The sequence below is a fragment of the Notolabrus celidotus genome, chromosome 16, assembly GCF_009762535.1.
Source record: "Notolabrus celidotus isolate fNotCel1 chromosome 16, fNotCel1.pri, whole genome shotgun sequence".
NCBI lineage: Eukaryota > Metazoa > Chordata > Actinopteri > Labriformes > Labridae > Notolabrus > Notolabrus celidotus.
The window spans coordinates 15,220,273-15,241,993 of NC_048287.1; the positions used below are offsets into that span (position 1 = coordinate 15,220,273).

A 21,721-nucleotide genomic window follows, 5' to 3' on the forward strand; every position below is an offset into this window, starting at 1 on the left:
CACAACTGCAAATCAGAAAACACAACGACAAATCAGAAAACACAACGACAAATCAGAAAACACAACTGCAAATCAGAAAACACAAAACACAACTGCAAATCAGAAAACACAAAACACAACGACAAATCAGAAAACACAAAACACAACTGCAAATCAGAAAACACAACGTCAAAACAGAAAACATAACGTAAGTAGGTACCCTCAGGGGACCTTGCTGATTGGACTGGTCTATCCTATGACCCAGAAGGACATGGTTAACATGATTTGCCGTAGTGTTTTCTGAATTGTCGTTGTGATTTGTACTTCAGGGCCATCGTAAACTCGCACATATGTTCATGCACAGACACTAGACTAGTATGATGACTGGTGACTCTGTGAGACAGGCGTCAGTAATGGTTATAGCGGGACTATTTCTGTCGTGAACTTTAATTATGAGTCCAAGGAAATACTTGACTTTGTTTGGCAGTGAGAATATCTCTTTGTTTGGATATTTAGTAGTTTTAAATTTGCCTGCCCACACCTCGAAAATAGTAAAGTTAGCTGGTAAAAGTGAGGTCTCTCTCCTTCCCTCTGTATTCACTAATACAACTAACGTTCAGCTTGGTTAAGCTTTATTACCGTTGGTACTTTTAGATTGCCAAAGGTGGTCTGAAATAAAAGCAGCCAATACTAATAGAAAGATGATAAGAATTTAAAAAAATAAATGCCGACAAGTGTTGATTGAATATGAATGTTGTGTTTACATGAGAGTATTTATTTGTGAGTGTGATTGCCTTTGCTGTGTGTGGCAGCCAGGTAGTTGTCTGTTGTTGTGGTAAGAAGGGAAGAGGTGTTAATTGTTCAAATCTGATGAACAAAACGATGGAAGAAGAAGCAGCAAATGATGGAAGTCGCAGATTTTTAATTATTCTGCAAGTTGAACAAAGTTGTATAGGATCTTATCAGTTTTTCTGGAGTATTCGTTGACATAGTTAAAGTTTTGTCTATTTACCACACAAAATCAGGCGTACATTTCTTAAATGATTTGAAAAAAAGAGTATTTGTGAGTTTTAGCCCCTGCCTGTCTAAAATCATCTGCACATCCCTAGCCCGCTGGGTAACGACTTGTTAGGGTGACAGGAAAATAATAGGAGCAATAAGCTGATTCCACTACTGATCATTACCCCTCCACATGGAAAAATAGGTGTACAAACAAGCAAACGCAACACGTGGCAGGAAGTTAATCACATTTGAGCTAAAGTGACTTCCATCCATCCATTATCCCGTTTGGAGTCACGGGGGCTGGATCCAATCCCAGCTGGCAGGGTACATCCTGGACAGGTCACCAACCTATCACAGGGCAAGCATGGAAAGACAGACAACCATTCTCACACACACACACACACACACACACACACACACACACACACACACACACACACACACCTAGGGGCAATTTAGAGTTACCAATCAACCTGGTGAGCATGGTTTTGGACTGTTGGAGGAAGCCAGAGTACCCGGAGAGAACCCACGCATGTAGGGGGAGAACTTGCAAACTCTACACAGAAAGGCACCTGCCCAACAGGGGACTCGTAAAATGCATTAACAAAAGCAAAAGATGGAATATGATTATTAGACTTAGATATTACAACCTCGTCCGTAAAGTGCTTGATGCACTCAAATTAAAAAGATTTTCAGATTTGTTTGATATGAACACAGATATTAAAGAATATGTCTTTCATGTTGATAAAACACTGAATTAACCTTATTCTTGTTGGGTGGGATTTACAAGAGAAAACAAGAGAGCATCTTTGCCCTTCTGCTGCTCTCTAGTGGCCATAAACATTACAACCAAATACTTGGATACTACAGCATTACGGCTTCAAACAAAGAATATCTCTTCATCTCAAAATGGCACTTCTGTTGCCTTGTACATGGTCAAAAATATACAATTTTTTTTACAGAAATAATAATAGTATAATGGTTTTCTAACTGTATGATCATAAGTGTATTTGTGGCTGTGGAACAATAACAATCACAAACCTTTCTTTGACGAAGGGAAAAATGTGTCTATAAAGTAAGACTGAGTAACTTTTAAATTAACATTTCAAAGGAGTTTTACTTTGGTGTCTTTGACAACAATTCAGATGATCATACAACTCAAAGCTCCAGTGAGGAACTTTGTTTCTTGTCTAGTATCATAAGGGTTCTTCATAAAGTTGAACACTTTTTGTCTTGAAAATGTTTGGATCATTACCAATTACAAGGTTTCAGGTGAAACATATTCCTGCAAACAAATTCATTTTTTCCTGTAGCTTATAAATATTCTTTGTGTAAGTCTAAGTTGTCTTTTCAAACGGCGCTTAGGTTAGTACGAAAAAATAGAGGCAGAGCAAACATGCCTTCTCACTTCTTCTGGATGTCAATGCCTCAGATAGTGTACTAGTGCTAAAAAAACAAGATCTGCATAATTATCCATAAAAAAAAGACACAACTCATTTAATGGCAGAGTATGAGAGTATTTGCCAACATACATATGTACAAGGAGAGAGTTGATTATGGATAGCTGGGGCAGACTTGAGGAATGCTCAAAATAATATAACATGAATATAGGAATCAGTGGATTCAAATGTCAGTGCTTTCCGTGTTTCTGGATCCCTGTATTCATTTCTGAAAGGAAATTGTACTTTTTTTCAGAATCATTATCAATGCATGGTTCACAGACAGCAAGACCGCAGTTAGTCATTCAAATGTCCCACATTTGTCTATGAAATAAAGAGAAAAATCACTCCTTCGCTCACAATAAAAGTGTATAGTAATATCTTTGAAAAAAAAAGCAGGTGGGCAGTGATCATATTGAATCAGACAGTTGTTACAATCTCAGTTGCTAAGGACAGTTTTTTCGAGAAGCACAAACAGAGGGATATCTACTGGAACATGCACAATCATTCCAGCGATGCGATGTGTGGACACAGTCCTCATTTCCGAGGTTGTTCGGCTCTCCTGCTCCCCAAAAGAAAAATCTGGCCAGGCATCCATCAGACCACATCCATCTGCCTTCTTTGTGGATGTCACTGAGTCCAATCCAGGTCCATCCTTGAGCATGGTCGAAGTTCTTGATCAGGGTTTTGACAAAATCATTTTCAGCCTGACTGTGAATAGACACCAGGTTGGCTCCCTGTGACAAACAGTGGAGCTCTGCATCAGCCCAGGTCATATGTGTGGAGATGTACTTGTAGCAGCGGCCGTTGAAATTGTACCAGAACATGGGACAGCCCCCTCGCTGTAGCCTGAAGACATGGTCATCTGAAGGAGACACAGCACCCAGAGTTAGCACAGAAGTGAAGAGGAGCAGCAGCATGTTATCTCTGTCTTTGGAATACTTGAGCTGCACCACGTTATAGAGGATCCTTCATAGACAGTACGAGTCTCCTTATTTATATGCTTCAGAGAGGATGTTTACAACATTGGTGTGATTTCATTGGTTGTTTGTACTTGGCACCTTCTCATGAAAATTGACCTAGATCTGTCCCATAAAATTCTTGATTTATAAGCTAAAGATAAACTAAACTAGTTTCATGTCAGGCTGAAAATTGCAGACTCGTTACCCATGACACTGTGCTACATCTCATTGATGGACATATTGGTTACATAAAGAAATGTATTACTGTGTTGGGGAGTCTTTAATTATGCTAATCATGAGACAATTCTCTCTGTTTAAACGTTCAGTGAGGGAGTGCATTCATCCTGTATGAGTACAGATAAGCCAGGACTGTAAAAGAAAAATGAGGACGTCCTTTAAAAGCAATAAATGTTATCGATCAACAGAAAGTGGACTATTGCATGATCAGCAAGCTTTATTGTCTCTCCACTGCATATGTCTGTTCAAGGGAAAGACTGAAAAATTAATGAAGAGAAAGAAAGAAAGAAAGAATGATTAAAATGAGATATCATCTAGATAGAGATAGTTCATATATGTAATACATTTAATTTGAATTCCTGTTGTGACTTTATATGGTTTGAGCTGGTACTGGTGTTTCCAAATCTCAAAAGATCACACACCTGAGAGCTCCTGTGAGGAACTTTTGATGCATGTCAAACTTTGGCAACACCTGTGGACAAGGAGATACATCTGATCTCCTTGCTGATCTTTTTCTGTACAGGTGTAAGTGGTTGATTAAAACTAAACATCTCATCCTGATGTCTATAAATAGTCAAATTTATCACTTGCTGTGAATCTTTGCTGGGAAAATTTTAATGTGAGCAGTGGCTGTTTCTGCTGTGGTGGTTTCAGCCTCACACTTTATAGAAATGATCAGTCTTTATACCGTTGGTCTGTTCCACTTCTGAAGCTCATTAAGATGCATCAGTATTCATTTCTGTTTCATAACCAGCTAAAAACTCCTCACAGAAACTTCAACAGTTAACTGGCCTAAGACCTGAATTAAAAGTGTACCAGGTCAGGGTGAGTGGGATCAGAAAGACACTTAGGAATTCTGCAATTCAGTATGACCAAGTAAGACACTTTGTGCTTGGGAAATTAGGAATCATTATTGTTTACTTTACCATGCAGAAAATAATTTATAAAAACATCTTAGTCTGGTGAGAAATGTGATTGGGAGCGTTTGAATATACATTAACCAGGACTGGAAAATGGGAACAAGACAACGAAACATACGCAATAAATCTTAGGTTAGCAGAACTGAGTTAGCACAGAAGTGAAGAGGAGCAGCAGCATGTTGTCTCTGTCTTTGGAGTACTTGATCTGCAGTGCAGCACGCTCTACAAGATTTATCAGAGGATGTACAAGTCTCCTTATTTATATGCTTCAAAAAGAATGTAGTTTCCTTGTTTGCTTCCATTTGTTATCAGATTTTTATGGCATAATTACATGATATCAAAGGCTAGCAATGGTTTGTTTGTTTACACTGTTGGCCTGATTTAATTGGTCAAGTGCAGTGGGCAAACACTTTAACTGGAACATAACAACACAATATGTAGTGAGTGATTCACCAAAAAGGCCACAAACTGAACCAGGGATGTCACTTAAACCCAGAATCAATTCATTTCAGTTGTCATTTCAGTTCTAAACCAGCTTTAGATCAGACACATACTTCCAGCTTTCAGATTGTTTTTAATATTTATTTTAGGATCAACAGAAATCACAAAGAAATACGTACTTTGTCCACTCTGAGAAGTCAACTAAGGTCGATATTAATTGGTGAAATAGTTACTAACACTAAGATCAGTTTAATGAGTACTAGGTCTTATTAAGACTAGATAATCCTCCCTCAGACTGAACTTTTCCACAGAACTGAATGAGGAAAGCCATTCTGTCAAATTAAAGGTCACCTTTGTATCAGGTGAGATCATGTGACCACACATTTGATGTCTATGAGGGTTATGAATGTAGCCAGGGTCTGTAGGGGAAGAGTACCATTGACATATCTGTCATAATTGGAACGTGACAAACATGATGAGGAGTGTTTGATTAAATATTAACATGACTATAAAAAGAGACGAAGGAAAAACAAAACCCAAGTCATGATAACTGATATCTATCAGCAGTCAGTGAACTCTGGCATGTTCAAGGTAGTTTCCTTGAACATTTGTTATCAGATTTTTATGGCATAATTACATGATGTCAACGGTTACCAATGGTTTGTTTGTCTATTATCATTTCAACATGTATTTTGATTCCGTCTTGTTAGTTTTTATTTCTGTGCTGGTGAAGGAATTTCTCAACAAGTGTAATAATAGTGCTTCATAAATAAAATTTTACTTACTCACTACTTATTTACTTACCAACAGTGCAGCATCAAAGCACCGTGGATCCCGGGGCTAACACTTTTACCAGCCCATGTTTGCTCCACCAGCTGTGAATTATCCCTCTCACATATCTGAGCTTCACTGTCACATTCTATCTTGACATTTTTGATTCTCTACAGTCTAAGCAACTCATTCATTGGACAATAGAGACATCAAGTTTGTAATGTTGTATTTGTTGTATAGCATTATGAACACAATCGCAAGGCCGAACCTACCTGTATCCCTCTAAGTGTATATTATAAGATTGTTTTTTATTTTTCTCAAAAAGCTGTCCAATGTATTTTCGATACAACAGTTTTAATGAGCTTGTGAGTGCCAACATCTGGAAATTTAACCAAAAACATAACTTCAACAAGTTTGGCTGCTGGCCTTACAGGTAATATGTATTGAATTCTGTTTTTTTTTTTTTTCATCAACCTTTATTGATAAAAAATCAAAATAAACAGGCCTGATAAAGAAAGAAAGAAAGAAAGAAAGAAAGAAAGAAAGAAAGAAAGAAAGAAAGAAAGAAAGAAAGTATTTGTTCAACATGATACAGAATAATCAACCTGTGATAAAGAGTCTGTTCACATAAGTACAAGCATACTTTCAATCCAATGTGCTCTTTGTCCTCTAGACCAAGGTCTATATTCTGGCATAAAATTCCCCGTTGTGACACCTATCTATACAAATATTGATACAAGTGTGTTAGATAAACAGGTTTTCATGGTTTACCGGTATTGTGCACCTTCCTGGAAGAAAATTACTTCACCAGCCATTCAGATAAACATGAGTCCAATGTATCAACTTGAAAGGGCTTTATTTTCAAAGAGATTGGGCTTTGACTTGTACTTTTCGGGTTTATAAGACATGGGCCAAAAAATCAAAATGCAACAAAGGAACCAAATATAGAAGTACAAATCCAAATATGTGTTGAACTTGTGTAAGAAAGACAACATTTTTTTATCTAGTATCAATGATAAGTCCATATCTTGCATTTCTGCATGTAGGAGCAAATTTAGCAGGATGCACAAACAGAACCATTGGTTTACAGCACACAAAGTCATTCCATGTCTTCTTTTGTTTTTTGTATTTTTAATTTATTCTATTTTATTACTGACAGCACTTTGTGTTACAATATCATTGTATGAAAAGTTCTTTACAAATAAAGTCTGATTGATTGATTCATGTTTGGCTTTCCCCAAAACCAATAGAAGTTTGGTGCAGATCCGTCAGACCTTATGTGATGTTCTTCTTTCTTGATGTCAATGAGTCCAATCCTTGTCCACCCTCTATCAGGTTATTAATGCATGAGACAAATACTGTAAGACCACAGTTGGTCGCACATTTTCCAATACAATAGTGCTAAAAATTACTATTGTACTAACAAATTTAAGTGTGCATGAAAAGATATGAAAATAGCGTCAGGTGAACAGTGATCAGGTGGAACCAGATGGATGAACTATATCAGTTGGTTAAAACAGTTTACGCGAGAAGCACAAACGAAGGCATACTGTTTGGAACATGGGACATCGTTCCATTTACGCTGAATAGCAAAATTAGTGTGGACACAATCTTCATTTCCGCTGTCGTTTGGCTCTCCTGCTGTCCAAAAGAAAAATCTGGCCGGGCAGCCATCAGACCACATCCAGTGGCCTTCTCTTTGGGTGTCACTGAGTCCAATCCAGGCTCTTCCTTCAGCAGGGTCGAAGTTCTTGATCAGGGTTTTGACAAAGTTCTGCTCCTCCATACTGCCAATAGACACCAGGTTGGATCCCTGCGACACACAGTGGATCTCTGCATCAGCCCAGGTCATATGTGTGGCGACGTATTTGTAGCAGCGGCCGTTGAAATTGGTCCAGTAAGCACCACAACTATTACTCTCTTGGCCATCTGATGGAGACACAGCACCCAGAGCCAGAGCAAACAAGAAGAGCAACCACAGCATGTTTGTGTCAGAGTCTCTCTCTGTTTTTGGAGTAATCTATCTGTACTCAGGGAATATATAGACAGTTGAAAGTGTCCTTCTTTATATGCTTCAGGGAGGGTATTCACTCTGTTAGTGCAATTTCATTGGTCAAATGAACTTGGCAACATTCCCTTTAGTTCCAGGCAGTGGCAGTTCTGGGGAGGGGCCAACAGGGGCCAGTGCCCCTGTAAAACTGAACCTGGTCCCCCCTGTGGCCCCCCCTCCACACCAAAATAATATTATACAATGAATAAAGCTTCAGTATCAGGCCGATGTTACAGGCGGAACACATGCGTGTGGCATTTGTTTCCATTCCCTTAGAGCACTAAGGGACTCATGTTGAGTGTGAACAGCTTAACAGCTGCTGTCAGTCTGCGTTTTGATATAGTACACAGTAGTTTATATGTCTAGTATATAGGGATGCACTGATGTTTTGACAGTTTGTTCTCAGCCGCTCCTCACCCTTCTCAGTCTCTTTTGTCAAGGTTGAATGTGTCCCTCTGACAGCACTCTTGGCCCCAGCCTTTTCCCCCCTGTAAAATTGGTCAAGAACCGCCACTGGTTCCAGGAACTTCTCTATCTAAATTGCTCTTTATCCAGCTGGCCCAGTCATCCAGATCAGGGGAATGTAATCCATCAGAGGCCACCACATATCAATATTAAGATGTCATGGGTTCTCTAATATTAACACTGATTTAATTCCCTCCAGCATGAGGAGTAATATGTATGTGGATCCCAGCTGACTTCTTGCATGGCCTGGATCTTAATGTTTGCTGTGCATAAAACATTGTGCTATCCTTTTTGGTGATCTATGAACCAGCACTCTTTAACAATACATTATGTCTAGCTGCCTACTTGCACATAATATACGAGTGAACTACTTGGTTTACTTTTTCTCTTTTTGTTAATGTGATGTCCTTTATTAATCTCTGTGCAACTAGTATGAAGACACAGAAGAGACATTACTGTTAAATATCATCATAAACATCATGCCATGCAGTGTTATTCTAAAGTGAGAATTAAATATTTGCTCTGTATTAAGATGAAGAATTAATACATGATAATGTCACCAAAATAAAATGCAGTACAATAAAGTGTATTGAAGTCTATCCACGCCTATTCTATACTATCCTATTGCATTATCAAACTTTATTGTATTGTAACATATTGTAACGTATTGTATCGTAATGCATCACCTCACATTATATTGTTTGGTATCGTATTGTATTGTAGCTTGTCATGTCTGTTTGTTATGTGTAGTGTCGTATGGTATCCTATCCTATCCTACTGTATCATATCGCATTGTGTCATGTTGTCGTGTTGTTGTGTCGTATCACACCATTAGGTATCATATCATATCGTATCATGTTGTATCGTCACGTATCATATAGTATTGTTTCATATCGTAGCGTTACCTACCAATCGTATCAAATCTTTTTGTAGCGTATTGTATCATTTGATATTGAATTGCATTGTATCATATTGTATGTATGGTAATGTGTTGTGTCCTATCCTATTCTATCCTATCCTACTGTATCATGTGGCATCGTGTCATGTTGTGTTGTGTTGTTGATTCGTATCGTACTGCATTGTACCGTATCGCACTTTATCGTATCATATCGTATAATATTGTTTCCTATTGTAACGTAACCTAACGTATCAAATCTTTTTGTTTTGTAGCGTATTGTATCATTACATATTGAATTGTATTGTATCATATTGTATGGTAATGTGTTGTGTCGTATGGTATCCTATCCTACTGCATCGTGTCATGTTGTCATTTTGTTGTATTGTATCTTACCGTTAGGTGTCGTTAAGTATCGTATCATATTGTATCGTATCGTATTGTATTGTTTCGTAGCGTAGCGTAACCTAACGTATTGTATCGAATCTTTTTGTTTTGTAGCGCATTGTACCATTTCATATCGAAGTGTGTTGTATTGTAATGTATCATATTGTATGGTAATGTGTTGTCCTATCCTAGCCTATCCTGTATAATCCTGTTAATCTAGTCAAGGTTAACACAAGATACATGGTAGGCATGAAGAATTTTTAACATTTAGCTCTATACTGAAAATCAAATTGCAAACTCATAAACAAAACCACATTGTAATCAGCAACTAACTTAAGCATTAACAAGAGGAAAGAAGTCATCAAGGAAGTCAACAGCCAGCTTTAGATCTGATCCCTTCAGCTTTTATCTTTTCATTCCTTTACAGTGAGGATCTTGGGATACTTGTTAAATGGACTGCACTTCATTTGCAATGTTGAACAAACATTGATTTCTTTTAAAAGAACTTGGTTCTGACGCAGTGACTTGGCAAAAGACAAACAAAGACTCCAGGCTGACACGGAGATGTCACATAAAACCTATAATTTTATTCATTTCAGTCAAATTTTGACAGTAAAATGCAGCTTTAGAAAAGACGTGTGGCTTCAGCTGTCAGAGGGTTCAAGGGGACACAAGAGGAGACGTATTGCTTTGTGGTTGACTATTTTCTTAATTTACAACTGATAAATAAGAACAACATACCAAACATGGGCATATATTTACACATCAACAATATTACAAGAGTACAAAGCCTTCAATGTGTCCTCATTGTGTTTTCTTTTAACATGCAAACAGGTTTCAACATTGCTTTAATTCAAAAGAAACTAACTTCACACAGTCATGACAACAGCAGAAAAAACACTTAAAACACCTTCCTGCTGGTTTCCTGGTGTCTTCAGAGGGAGCATAGTCACATGGACTTTCTCTTCTGCTGCCCCCGTGTGGCCACTGAACATAACAACAAGTAGTCCTACGGTACATTCCAGCGTGATCGCTTTAAACCACAAACATCTTTTCTGCTCTACTTCAACATTGTTGAACCCCTGAACATGGCACATGAAGATTTGTCACCTTAAAAGTATATAAATAAACAATATGTTACAATAAATAACTAGTATAGCACAGTTACTCTGCTCTTTGAACACAATGTGTTTGTGCATGTGTGAATCATGTACAGGATAGTAGTAAGCAAAGACTACTAAAGGCCTTTTTTCATAAACAAACCATAGCTCCTGCATTCACAGAATCACTAACAAGGGTTCCTCATGAATGATATCATTATAACCATGAACGAGTCATGTGGTATTTATTGATAAAGATAACTCCTGAAAGAAACGATTGAGACTGACATGTGTAATCTAAAGCAACACTCCCAATAAGACAATATAAAGACTTTACATTAGAGAAATATCAAATAGTAAAGTGGTTCAAATAGTATTTCAATTTATTCAACTATAACCACAAAACTGGTTCTAAATGACAACAACAGGTAAGAGTCCGTATTTGAGTTATTGATTCACAGATAACCTGTTAACAACTCATAACACATACAATGTTAACAAGTCATTCAGTCACATTTGAATTATCATGGATCATTTTCTAGTCAGCAACCAAATATGCTTTTGGCACTGAAATGTTTGAGACATCTTAGTCCTCCCTTGTCAGTTTGATTCGTTAAAATGTGCAGGAGATAGCAGCTCTGATTGGCTCGGAGTTGAAATGAGGATGAACATGTCTAGCGACAGCTTTCCTGTAGTATTGCACTAAACCCTCCGTGTTTTATAACGACCCCACAACGGTGCAAGCATAACATAAAGGAATCCTAGCTGTGGATGGACTCAGCAGAAATGGACTGCTGATACAAGGCAGGCACAAAATAAGAAACACAAACAAGGTTTGTCAGATTCTTTAAAATAATTGCGGTTTTGTAGGAAAGGGTTCTTGTCTCTGTATTGTAACCATTTTTATTTCTACTTAATATTTCCTGTGTGATTCTCTTTAACACCTCTGCATGACTCCAGACAGATCCAAAGTCATGATTCAGTCAAAACAAGACAGGTTGGTCCTGCTGGGATTTGAATAACAAATATCTGATTTTACATGTCAACAGGGAAACAACAGAATCTGAGGATCTATGTGGTTCAGAAAGGATACATGTTCCTGTCAATATGTGGTTGAAGGGCCCAAATTTTATGAGTAGGGATGTCCTGATCCTGATCTCAACCAGTTCATTAGAGTCGTTCTGCACCTTTTTTAAGTGATCAGTGATCAGCAATTTAAGCTGTTCATCTCAACCCGATCATTTGCGTCAGCTGTCATGAACTGAGCACAATTTTTGGCAGAATGCAAACGCATGAGAAACTTAGCATTAGCAACCCCTTGGCTAAAAAGTTGGCAGTGTGGAAATATTTCAAACTAGAAAGCAGCCACTTGCAATATTATCATTTTGTGAGGCGGTAGCAGTTCAGCTGTGTTCAATACTACCAATACGATACGACATCTAAAGACTAACCAAGCCGCAGAATACAGCGCGTTCACTAAGCAACAGAGGACAAGGCTGCTGCGTCGAAGCAATAAACTCTGGACGTTTGAAGGATAAATATCCTGGAGAGAGCAAAAAGGCGAAAGAGATGGTAGGAAGAGAATGTGGGTCCTTGTCGTCTTGCAGAGTTTTAGATCCATTGTGCGTCCTGCTATCACGATGTTACGTGTCAGACACGGGGCTGTACAGCAAAGATCGTGACATCCAATGAGGTGATTCAAAACATGATGTGACTGCTGTTAGACATTTGGAGCTCTGACGTTTGTCCAATGTCATTGCTGTGCCTCACTGCACACTGGAGTGATTCCTCCACTTGGGTTAAAGTGTGCTGTACTGCATGCCATCAAAAACATAGTCAATTTGCTTACTTAAGTCTTTTTGCACACACACACAAAAAATGGCGTGCACTCTGTTATCATCTAGGCCAGTATCAGATCTGGACTCTATATCTGCGGATACTCCGATTTAAAAAGAATTGGATCGGGATCAGGGGCCAAAACAGCTGATCTGGACATCGTAGTTATGAGTAATAAATTATCTTAATGGTTGAACCAAAGCTCTCAAGATTCTGTCAGTGTTAACTTTAACTGAGGAAGTCTGTGTCCTTGTGCTTCCATAATTCTGTCCATATCTATGTCAAACAAAGCTATTTCTTCACAGAGTTCATAGTCGCAGTGCTTTGACATCATGATAACTTCATGTAATAAATCTTAAGGATAAAAAACAAAGAAAAATGGCTCTATAATTTGGGAGAAAATCAGACTTTTCCAGGGTTTGTTCAAGGAAATTTGAATCTCTTGATGTAAAAAAAAAACCCCACTGATTTCCAAACAATGAACCAGGACACAGTATGACATTTGGCACTGAAAAATGTATAGGTCCATATTATATACAATGTTAAATTACCATCATCTATTCACACAAAAACATCAGAGAGAGGAGTGCATGGAGTGTTCTGCGAAAAGTCAACCAGGACTTCGAAATACAAAAAACAACCCAAAGCTGTTCACTATTCATCAACTGTGTTTGAGCTCTGGAACATTCAGAGAAACTAGAGTGTTTAAAACGTCAGTCGGTCAATAAATACAATGCGATGTTAACACCTTTTGTCACCCACTGAGGCTCAGTAAGAAAAAAAAAAGGTCAAAGAAAGAAAGCAAAGAAAAGCATAGGTATATTAAAGTATTGTACTACTTCAGGACAGGCTGCTGCTTGTGTTACATAATACGGTACCACACAAGAACCAAAAAAAAAAAAACAAGCTCAACAACATACACCAAAATAACTGGTGTGTATCCTGGATGTACATGCGTGAAAAGGCAGGGATGTGATATGTGCGTGAAATCATACGAGACCATCGATCAAGCAGGATTTGGACATCACGTTGTAACTCCTCTTCTGACAAAAAACTGTCCGTTTGTGACTGAAATGATGAAGAGGCTGTTGAGTCCTTGTTTGAGACAGAAATAAAGGAACATTCCACCTGCTTAAAAGGCTCATAAATAAAAAGCTCATCACAGGAACAAAACAAGGGCATATTCAGTCCAATAGATACTGTACAAACTAGTTACAACTTCTTCTTGTCTCAGTTTGGCAGATCACCAGAATGTCTTCCAGAAGACGGTTCAAAAGCAGCGCGTTCGGCCTTTAAAGATCCGTTTTCACTTATTCAGTGTCCTTCAGCATCCAGAGATCAGGCAGCTCTGTCTCTTCATGGGTTTTTTCTGAACAAATGGCACCTTCTCATTGTCCATTTGGCACCACTGCTGGTGGAGTGATTTTGTTGCTCTGTCTATGTGAGTGTGTTACAAGTTGCTTCACAAAGCGTCCAACACATCACATGTACTAGGTGCTCACACTTCTCCTGTGACTTTGTGTCTATCAGGGTGTGTGTGTGTGTGTGTGTGTGTGTGTGTGTGTGTGTGTGTGTGTGTGTGTGTGTGTGCTGTTAAGCGCGTGGCTCCAGTTTGTGAGACAGCTCGAATAGCGTCTGCTGATTGTCAATGATGTGCAGGTAGTGAACGCTTGCCCTCACCTCCGCGCTGTCAACCCCGATTACCTCGTTACCTGAGAGACACAGAAAAAAAAAAACGAGCCTTAGCAACACAGAAGAGTTTTCAAGTAAACCCACACTCACACACGTCATCACAAACACAGACTGTATTATCATCATACAAAGAGTGTAAAGGTCTGTCTGGAAATGGTTGCTTAGAAACTGCAAGAGCAAAACTGAGTGATTTGGTTGCAGTGCACAAACTCAGCTGCAGGTGGCAGTAGAAACTTTACAGTGAATGGATGCAAACATCAAGACTTCACTCCAAAGAACGTCTTATAATTGACGCTGTTGGGATCAATGCTATGACTGAGGGGAAAATACTCACCCGGCTGGTCGCTCTGGCAGTGGCGAATCATTCTCACTGTGTCTGCGATCATATGCTGTGGGTTTAGGAGAAGACATACTGCATCAGTGCAATAGATTTTACTCCCTTATAGCACTCAGGACAAAACAAAAATGACATCATCAAAATAAGTTTGCACTTAGAGAATTTCCACAACATTATCAGTCATTCATTTAAGCTCTAACAAACAGCACTCTGGGAACTTTTCCAGTTAGTTTTTTTGGCACACAGTCTTTTTCCCAAGACTTATTTGAGTCAGTCTAAATGACAACAAAACAACAACAACATGAAATGTGGTTACAGCAGATCTGATCCAAGTTATATTTTGAGCTGGTTTTAAATATGATTCCAATGAGAATTCTCTGCGTCTCTGTCTCATGCCATCCAAATAAGAATTCAAAGTGCAACACAACACAGCATCAACAATCTCAGTTAACACAAGCTGAGGAAGAATACAGAATATATATGCATGTAACACAACTTTTGGTGTCTAAACTGTTCTAGTATTCGTTTGTGGTCTAAATAGTATCATCAGCAGTGATGTAGCAGGTTTGTCTGTGTGGAAATACAGTGCATGGAAAGAGTAAAAGAAGCAAGGTACATCTGCCATGATGAAATCCTGGATCCATAAGTTGTCACCTGATGACAAGCTAGTTTTGATTTATATCTATCAAGCATGCATGCAATCCACTCTACTTTGTTCTTTAACTCGAGCTCTGTTCTTGTTTATGAAGTTGCTGGTATAACTGTAAACAAGAGCAGCAAATGGAAAGGGAAGTCATGGCTGGATGTCCTTTGTCATCAATCAACAACAGGAGCCCCAGAGGTTTTCTGTTTCTTCCAGAGGCTGTGTATTGTGTCTGACATCAGCTTATTAGTAGTGAGATTACAACAAAGAAATTGAAACAAATCACTTGCAAATAATGTTGCAGACAGCCTGTCTAGAAGAACCTTTCAGAGGAACATATCTAATTACTCTGCAGTCTGAACAATACCTTCTTTTCCCTCCATCACCACTTGTCTTGTTAAGCAGCAGTTTTCTACTCAAAGCATTAGATTAACCAAAGACTGTGTGAAAAGACAGGACGACATAGCAGCTCCCCAAAAGTGAGGCAAAAAAAACATGTTAACAGATGGGACTTGGGACAATCTTTAAACTAAAAATAAGGTCTCAGACATGGTTTTTGCCATTGCTGTTATTTCCTATCATGATGATGTATGTCTGTTTGTAATCACTCATTTGATCATTCAAAAAAAGGTCTACTCCTCTGACTGACAGCTCTGTTTAAAAATGATGCTGCTGCAGCCTTTTACGCACCAGATTAAAAAAGTAGAGGAGGATCGGCAGATAAGTGCTACCATACAGTGAACAGGAGCTTATGCAAATCAGAATCCTGACAGGGTGAGCAGGACCTCTCCGCAAAGAGCTGACAAGGTGAGCAGGACTTCTGCAGTGATGTTTATGTTCACATTTCTGTCTTAACATTTTCTGCCAAAGTGTTAATTAATTCAGAATGCTAACAGAAACTAATGGCCCTTTTCCACTACACAGTTCCAGCCCTACTCAACTTGACTCGGCTCTACTCGACTCGACTCTACTCGGTTGGGGTACCTTTTCCACCAGCCCAAGTACCGACTCACGGTGGGCGGGGTCGTTTTAACACTGCTGCGCGAAACTCAATCACGTCATTTCGTAAGCGACACAAACACAACAATCACAAACAATGGAGGATATGGAGGCAATGGTGTACTTGCTGCTCCGTCCAACTCCCGTTGGATCCGTTTATCGGCCACTAGACCTAAAAAAAACGTCTGGACCTCTTCAACGGACCACAGAGAAACTTTGCGTGCAGAAATTGTACAAAACAGATGTCGTTTTGGGTGTCGAGCGCATGACTCTTCGGTGATGACATTCTCTGACCAATCAGTGGCCGGCAGTCTGTTGACGTCACCTTTTAGTATCGGCTCAGCTCGCTTGGAACCAGAGCAGAGCAGGTACAAAAAACTGGTATCTGACATGAGGTACCACGCTCGTGGAAACGCAACACCAACCGAGTAGAGTCGAGTCAAGTCGAGTAGAGTAGGGCTAAGACGGGCCGGTGGAAAAGGGCCATAACATTTTAGCCTCAGTGACAACAGGCAGAGGTCAAATGTGTCGGACTTGTGTGATTAGGTTGACTCTGATATCGCTTTTGCCATCAATAATTAATTACCATTGTTATGGGGTGATCAATCAATTAGAATCAAGTGTTTAATGCAGCCAAGCAATGAGAAAACATAATTAACATTACATAAGTGTCACTGAACTTTCCACAACAGTTAATGGCCACTTTAAACTAGGGGTCAAATGATTTTAGATTTTCAGGGCCAACATGGACACTAATTATTAGTAATTTATGAGACCGATTATGTATTTACAGTAGACATTAATAACTCTCTGTCAAAATGTAGAATTTGGAATCTCCTCCAACACAAGACTTTGTTGAAATGGCTTTAGCAAATCTCTAATCAAAACTGAAACTTTCAACATAATTTACAGGAGTAAACAGTTACATTTATGTCACACGACTGTGTGATGTCTAGCCAATCAAATAGTGTCGTGGGCGGGACATTAGAGTGAAAACAGACCCAGAGGGAAAGAAACACCAGCAGCGGAGCCAAAGAAAGTACATTTTTAATCGATTCATTTTAGCAGTGACTGGAAAACGCAAAAACAGATAGTCTGCCAAATGCTGAATTTTGGCCGAGGCTGATCATCAGTCGACACCTACTTCAAACAGACACAAGAAGATGTTGTGCTGTAGACTGTCGAGATCTGAGGGATCTTTAACATTTTCATCATGAAGTTTAATTTGAGTTCAGTGAAAGGTGCAGGATGCTAATACTGCGGCTCAACCATCCAATTCCTACAGCACATACACCAGCCCAATATGTCATAGTCGCATCTCTTGCCCAGGGTATTTTGGTTATTCAAAAACACAAATAATACAGTTATTACAAAGCAACTTCCTCTCGTACATAAACAGGGGTTTCCCCCCTGGATTTATGTCTGCACACTGTATTGCTTAAAATGTGTCCAACTTGCAGGCATCATATTAACTGCAGCTTGTGTGAACCCTGCAGAGCATACATATGGGTTTTTTTCACACTGCACGTTTTTTTCTCAAAAATTAAAAAAGCTCCAAAAAATGTCTCTCTCTTTTGCAACATGCTGCTTTGAAAAACTGCTGCGAAGGGAAAGTCTGATGGGAGCAGCTGTGTCTCAGTAGGTAGAGCTGGTGGTCTGCTAATCTCAGGGTTGGCAGATGGATCCCCAGTACTACAGGTCCACATGTTGAAGTGTCCTCTGGCTGAATGCTAGATCAGCACATTGCACAGTAGCTCACTTTTATGAATATGTGTGTAAATGGGTGAAATTGAAAAGAGCCCAATGTAAACTGCTTACTTTATACCACATGTTCAATGTCTATGATCATTCACTATGCGTCCTGACACTACATCTTGTCTTAAATAACTGACTTAACTCACCAGCTTCTCAAAGTTGACAAGGTTATCATGGAAGGTCTTATTTCCCTCATGAATAAAGGTGATATCTGGGAACAGAGGACAAGTGGATTATTGGTTAATTCAACAAATACAAACTATATATACGTGAGTGTTTTGAGAGAGTTAGAGATGGTACCTTTCAGAAGAAGAGGCATGAAAGGGATCTTAGGAGGTTTCATTCTCTTGAAGGCTTCCCTGTAGGCTTTGTGGTTCAGAGAAGGATCCTGAATGAAGAGCACAAAGAGAGATGGAATAGAAGAGTGAAAAGAACAGATTGGAAAAGGAGGAACAGATTCTTAAGATTTTGGTATCAAATTAAAAAAAAAGACGTAGTAAACTCTGTATTTATCTCGTCTCTGTGTGGTTAATCTCACCGTGATGAGCTCCAGCTCAGAGAAAAGCTTCTTAAACTTGCCCGGACATTTCTGAAAAGAAAAGTATCTGGTCAGATTTAATTGAAGATACCAATCAATGAGTATGGAATAATTGTATACTTAATTGCACATTTACCTCCCAGGTTTGGTTGAGTCGGCTGACGGCTGCTGTGTTGAGACCCATAATGATGGCAAATGCAGAGTTCAGATTTCTTTGGGCTTTACAGCTACAAAGACACAACGGTGTAAAAATCATCAGGCAGGAAAAGTTGAAAGCATTTTCATACATTAACTTTTAATATATAATATATATTTCTGAGTGTGTGTTCTTACTGAGCAGCGATCTTGATGAACTTCTTAAGCAGCTGCACTCGCTTGTTGAGCGACACACACATGAGAACCTCGGACATGACCCACTGTTGGACTTCATTGCAGCGCTGCAGCAGGACTGAGAGTGCTGCCGTGTGGCCGGTGCCAGGAGCACGGCTGAGGGTGTAGTACACCAGCTCCTGCTGCATTTGGAGAGAGGGAAGAGGGTAAGTGAAAAGATGAGTTCACTCTACAATTAAAGCTCCTGTGAGGAACTTTCAGTTTGTGTAGATGTGGCTTTCCCCCCATGGACAGAGTGGTACATGTTATGTCTTTGCTGATTTTGATCTGAACAGTTATAAGTGGTGTTTTTTAAAAGTCAAACGTATAACTCGTTGAGAGTCTTTGCTTTTGAAAATGTAAAAACAGCACACACTTTATCACTTCATCTGACACCAACCTAATGGTATCTATTTCAGACATTAAAATAAGAATATAGAGATAATCAACCTTCTTACAGAGGGTCTCCTTTGTTTTTGCAGGCCATTAAGAGACAACAATATTACATTTCAGTCTGTTACATAACCAGCTCGTCACAGGAGCTTTAAAGTTCAGTCATGTCAGAGGTCAGTGGTGACACCCTTCTGTTGCTCGTTTTGTTCAGTAAACTGTCCAATACCAGAGTAACACAACATATATTTATACAAAGCAGATACAACTACCAAATGCAAACATTGTGAGTCTAAAGACACAATTACATTTACGTAACAGTATTTGGATGCAGCCTGTTTCTTCCTCCTCTCTCTTTTCACAAATATTCAGCTCTTCTGACAGCCGCTTAGCTGCAGGAAGACTTTCTGTTCTCATGATCCAGCAAATCTCGTCGAGCATTTGCATCTTTAATGCTCATGTTTCAGCAATCCCTGTCATGAATATGAATTTATCATAAATCATACCTACACACCCCATGCATTTTATGTTGGTGTACGTATGTGTATATACCTCATGGATGGATTTGAAGAGGCCCCAGTCCAGGTGTGTGAGAGCAGCAGCCACATCCCAGGTGTTTATACCTAAGAGTCGCACTGGCCTCTTGCTTAGCTCAGCGCTGTCTGTTAACGGAGGCTGCACACACAAAGGAGAGTAAAGTTAGTCAACAGAAATACAATAACATAGAAAAATATAGAGAACTGTACTCATTGTTATACACATTACTACATAAGCTAAACAACAGCAATACAATCCCACTATCATAACAAACAAGGATTCAGACAACACAAAAGAGGAACATTTGACAGAAAGAATAAAGCACAGAAACAGAAGAGGAACAGTCTCCAGCTTGCATACATGCTGATTTTGAAAGCTGAGTTGTGATTAATGATTCCTACAGCGCAATGGTTCAGTCCTACTCTAGTTACAGGTCACCAGATGAACAACAATTGTGTTATGGTATCCTGAGAAGTGACCTGATCTCAGAGCACATAATGTACTTTTTGAAACTAAATATCATTATGATCATTATTTGAGGATCTACTTGTTCGTTAATATCACGCTGCTCTATATCAAACTAGACACTGACTGCCCTGCTAACGTATGTTTAAAAATGTTCAATATTGCAAGACATTTAAAGATTCACACCTGAAGCTCCACTGTAAAAAATGGTGCAGTTACAGACCAACAGCTCACTCTGATATAGCACTTTTCCATCTTACTATCACGGTTGAGCAACAACACAATGGTTGTGACTCACACCTTTTCTCCCCTATTGAGTCAGAGATAACAACAATCACCTGACCTGAGTCTTCCTGCCTGCTTACAATGCATGACTCATCATAACACTGTAAAAAATATTACCAGAGGGGAATATGAATTTTCATTTTTATGGTTCAGGTCAATGTCTAAATGATCATATCCATGTTGCACCTTGAGCTGAGATGAGAAATGCATATAACATAACTGTGAATATACATACCAATATCTCAGTGAGGTCTCTGCGACAGACCATGAGCTTCCCCTGTGGAGTCAGAGACTCTGAATACACACAGTCACTGGGCTGCAACACCCGCCGCTCTGTCGACACACAACAAAGAGATGATAATAATGGCAATAATTCAACATGACATGAGTGTGATTTTGCAGTTCTCTTATTCATGTTGGAAGCAGAGCTTACTAAAACACAGATTTGTTCTTTTCAAAGACCCGTTTTGTTGAAAAAAAACTGTAATATCTGAACACTGCTGTAATGTGATTGGATAGTTTTCCTAAAGCATGGAAGTCTAAGAATTCAGCTCAGCCAGGGGTTCCCAAAGTGTGGGTCGAGACCCCCTGTTGGGTCACAAAACACTAACGGGGGGATGGCGAGATGTCTTCTAGAATTTTTTATATCAAATATCATTAGTTTTCTGCCTTTGACAGACGAAGTGACTCCTAAAAGTAAGGTTAGTTTACTTTTAATGAACAAACTGAGGCTGTCTTTAGGCACACAGACAGATTTATGATCGGACAACACATTAAAATTGCTATTATAAAGTATACCTGAAAAACCAAACCAACCTAAACTTTAATTTGTTTAAATGTAGAGTCACAATATTGACTTTTATGTAACAAACATTCTGAACCACTGGTCTAGAAAATTAGCATTTTAAAGGGGTAATGTAGTAGTGATGTAAGTGTAATGCTTATATGTGGTGCATGCGTCTGTTTGTGTGTGTACCTCCAGTTTGCGACACCACAGCAAGCACCATGTCTTCTTCCGCTCTGTCCATCTTCTGGCCCACAATCCTCAGCATCTCATGGGCTTCCAGTGAGGGGTGTGTGTGGATACTCAGGTAGGAATCGGCGCTCACGTACACGCAACAAATAACTGCAACACACACACACACACAGAAAATGTTGATCAAGCAATGAATATACATCTACTGCAAATACAACCCAAATTCCATGAAAGTTGGGACGCTGCATAAA

The 21,721-nt window shown here is 39.1% G+C and overlaps 3 protein-coding genes across 3 annotated transcripts in view; all 3 read right to left on the reverse strand.

Moving 5' to 3' along the window:
• Positions 1-2,590: 2,590 nt before the first annotated feature.
• Positions 2,591-3,340, reverse strand: LOC117828182 (lactose-binding lectin l-2-like). The gene has a single exon (XM_034705196.1). The coding sequence runs from the start codon at positions 3,338-3,340 to the stop codon at positions 2,867-2,869; it is 474 nt and encodes a 157-aa protein (XP_034561087.1). The 3' UTR covers positions 2,591-2,866.
• Positions 3,341-6,760: 3,420 nt separating this feature from the next.
• Positions 6,761-7,740, reverse strand: LOC117828221 (lactose-binding lectin l-2-like). The gene has a single exon (XM_034705245.1). The coding sequence runs from the start codon at positions 7,733-7,735 to the stop codon at positions 7,250-7,252; it is 486 nt and encodes a 161-aa protein (XP_034561136.1). The 5' UTR covers positions 7,736-7,740; the 3' UTR covers positions 6,761-7,249.
• Positions 7,741-10,115: 2,375 nt separating this feature from the next.
• The window catches only part of rapgef5a (Rap guanine nucleotide exchange factor (GEF) 5a), a 72,112-nt gene continuing 60,506 nt past the window's right edge, over positions 10,116-21,721 (reverse strand). Inside the window, exons 17-26 of the mRNA XM_034705180.1 lie at positions 21,471-21,620; positions 20,730-20,827; positions 19,760-19,882; positions 18,782-18,960; positions 18,585-18,675; positions 18,449-18,499; positions 18,211-18,298; positions 18,057-18,121; positions 14,511-14,565; positions 10,116-14,196 (exon numbers count right to left, since the gene is read on the reverse strand). Coding sequence (XP_034561071.1) covers positions 14,078-14,196; positions 14,511-14,565; positions 18,057-18,121; positions 18,211-18,298; positions 18,449-18,499; positions 18,585-18,675; positions 18,782-18,960; positions 19,760-19,882; positions 20,730-20,827; positions 21,471-21,620 — 1,019 coding nt within the window. The 3' untranslated portion in view covers positions 10,116-14,077. The remainder of the gene's footprint in view (positions 14,197-14,510; positions 14,566-18,056; positions 18,122-18,210; positions 18,299-18,448; positions 18,500-18,584; positions 18,676-18,781; positions 18,961-19,759; positions 19,883-20,729; positions 20,828-21,470; positions 21,621-21,721) is intronic.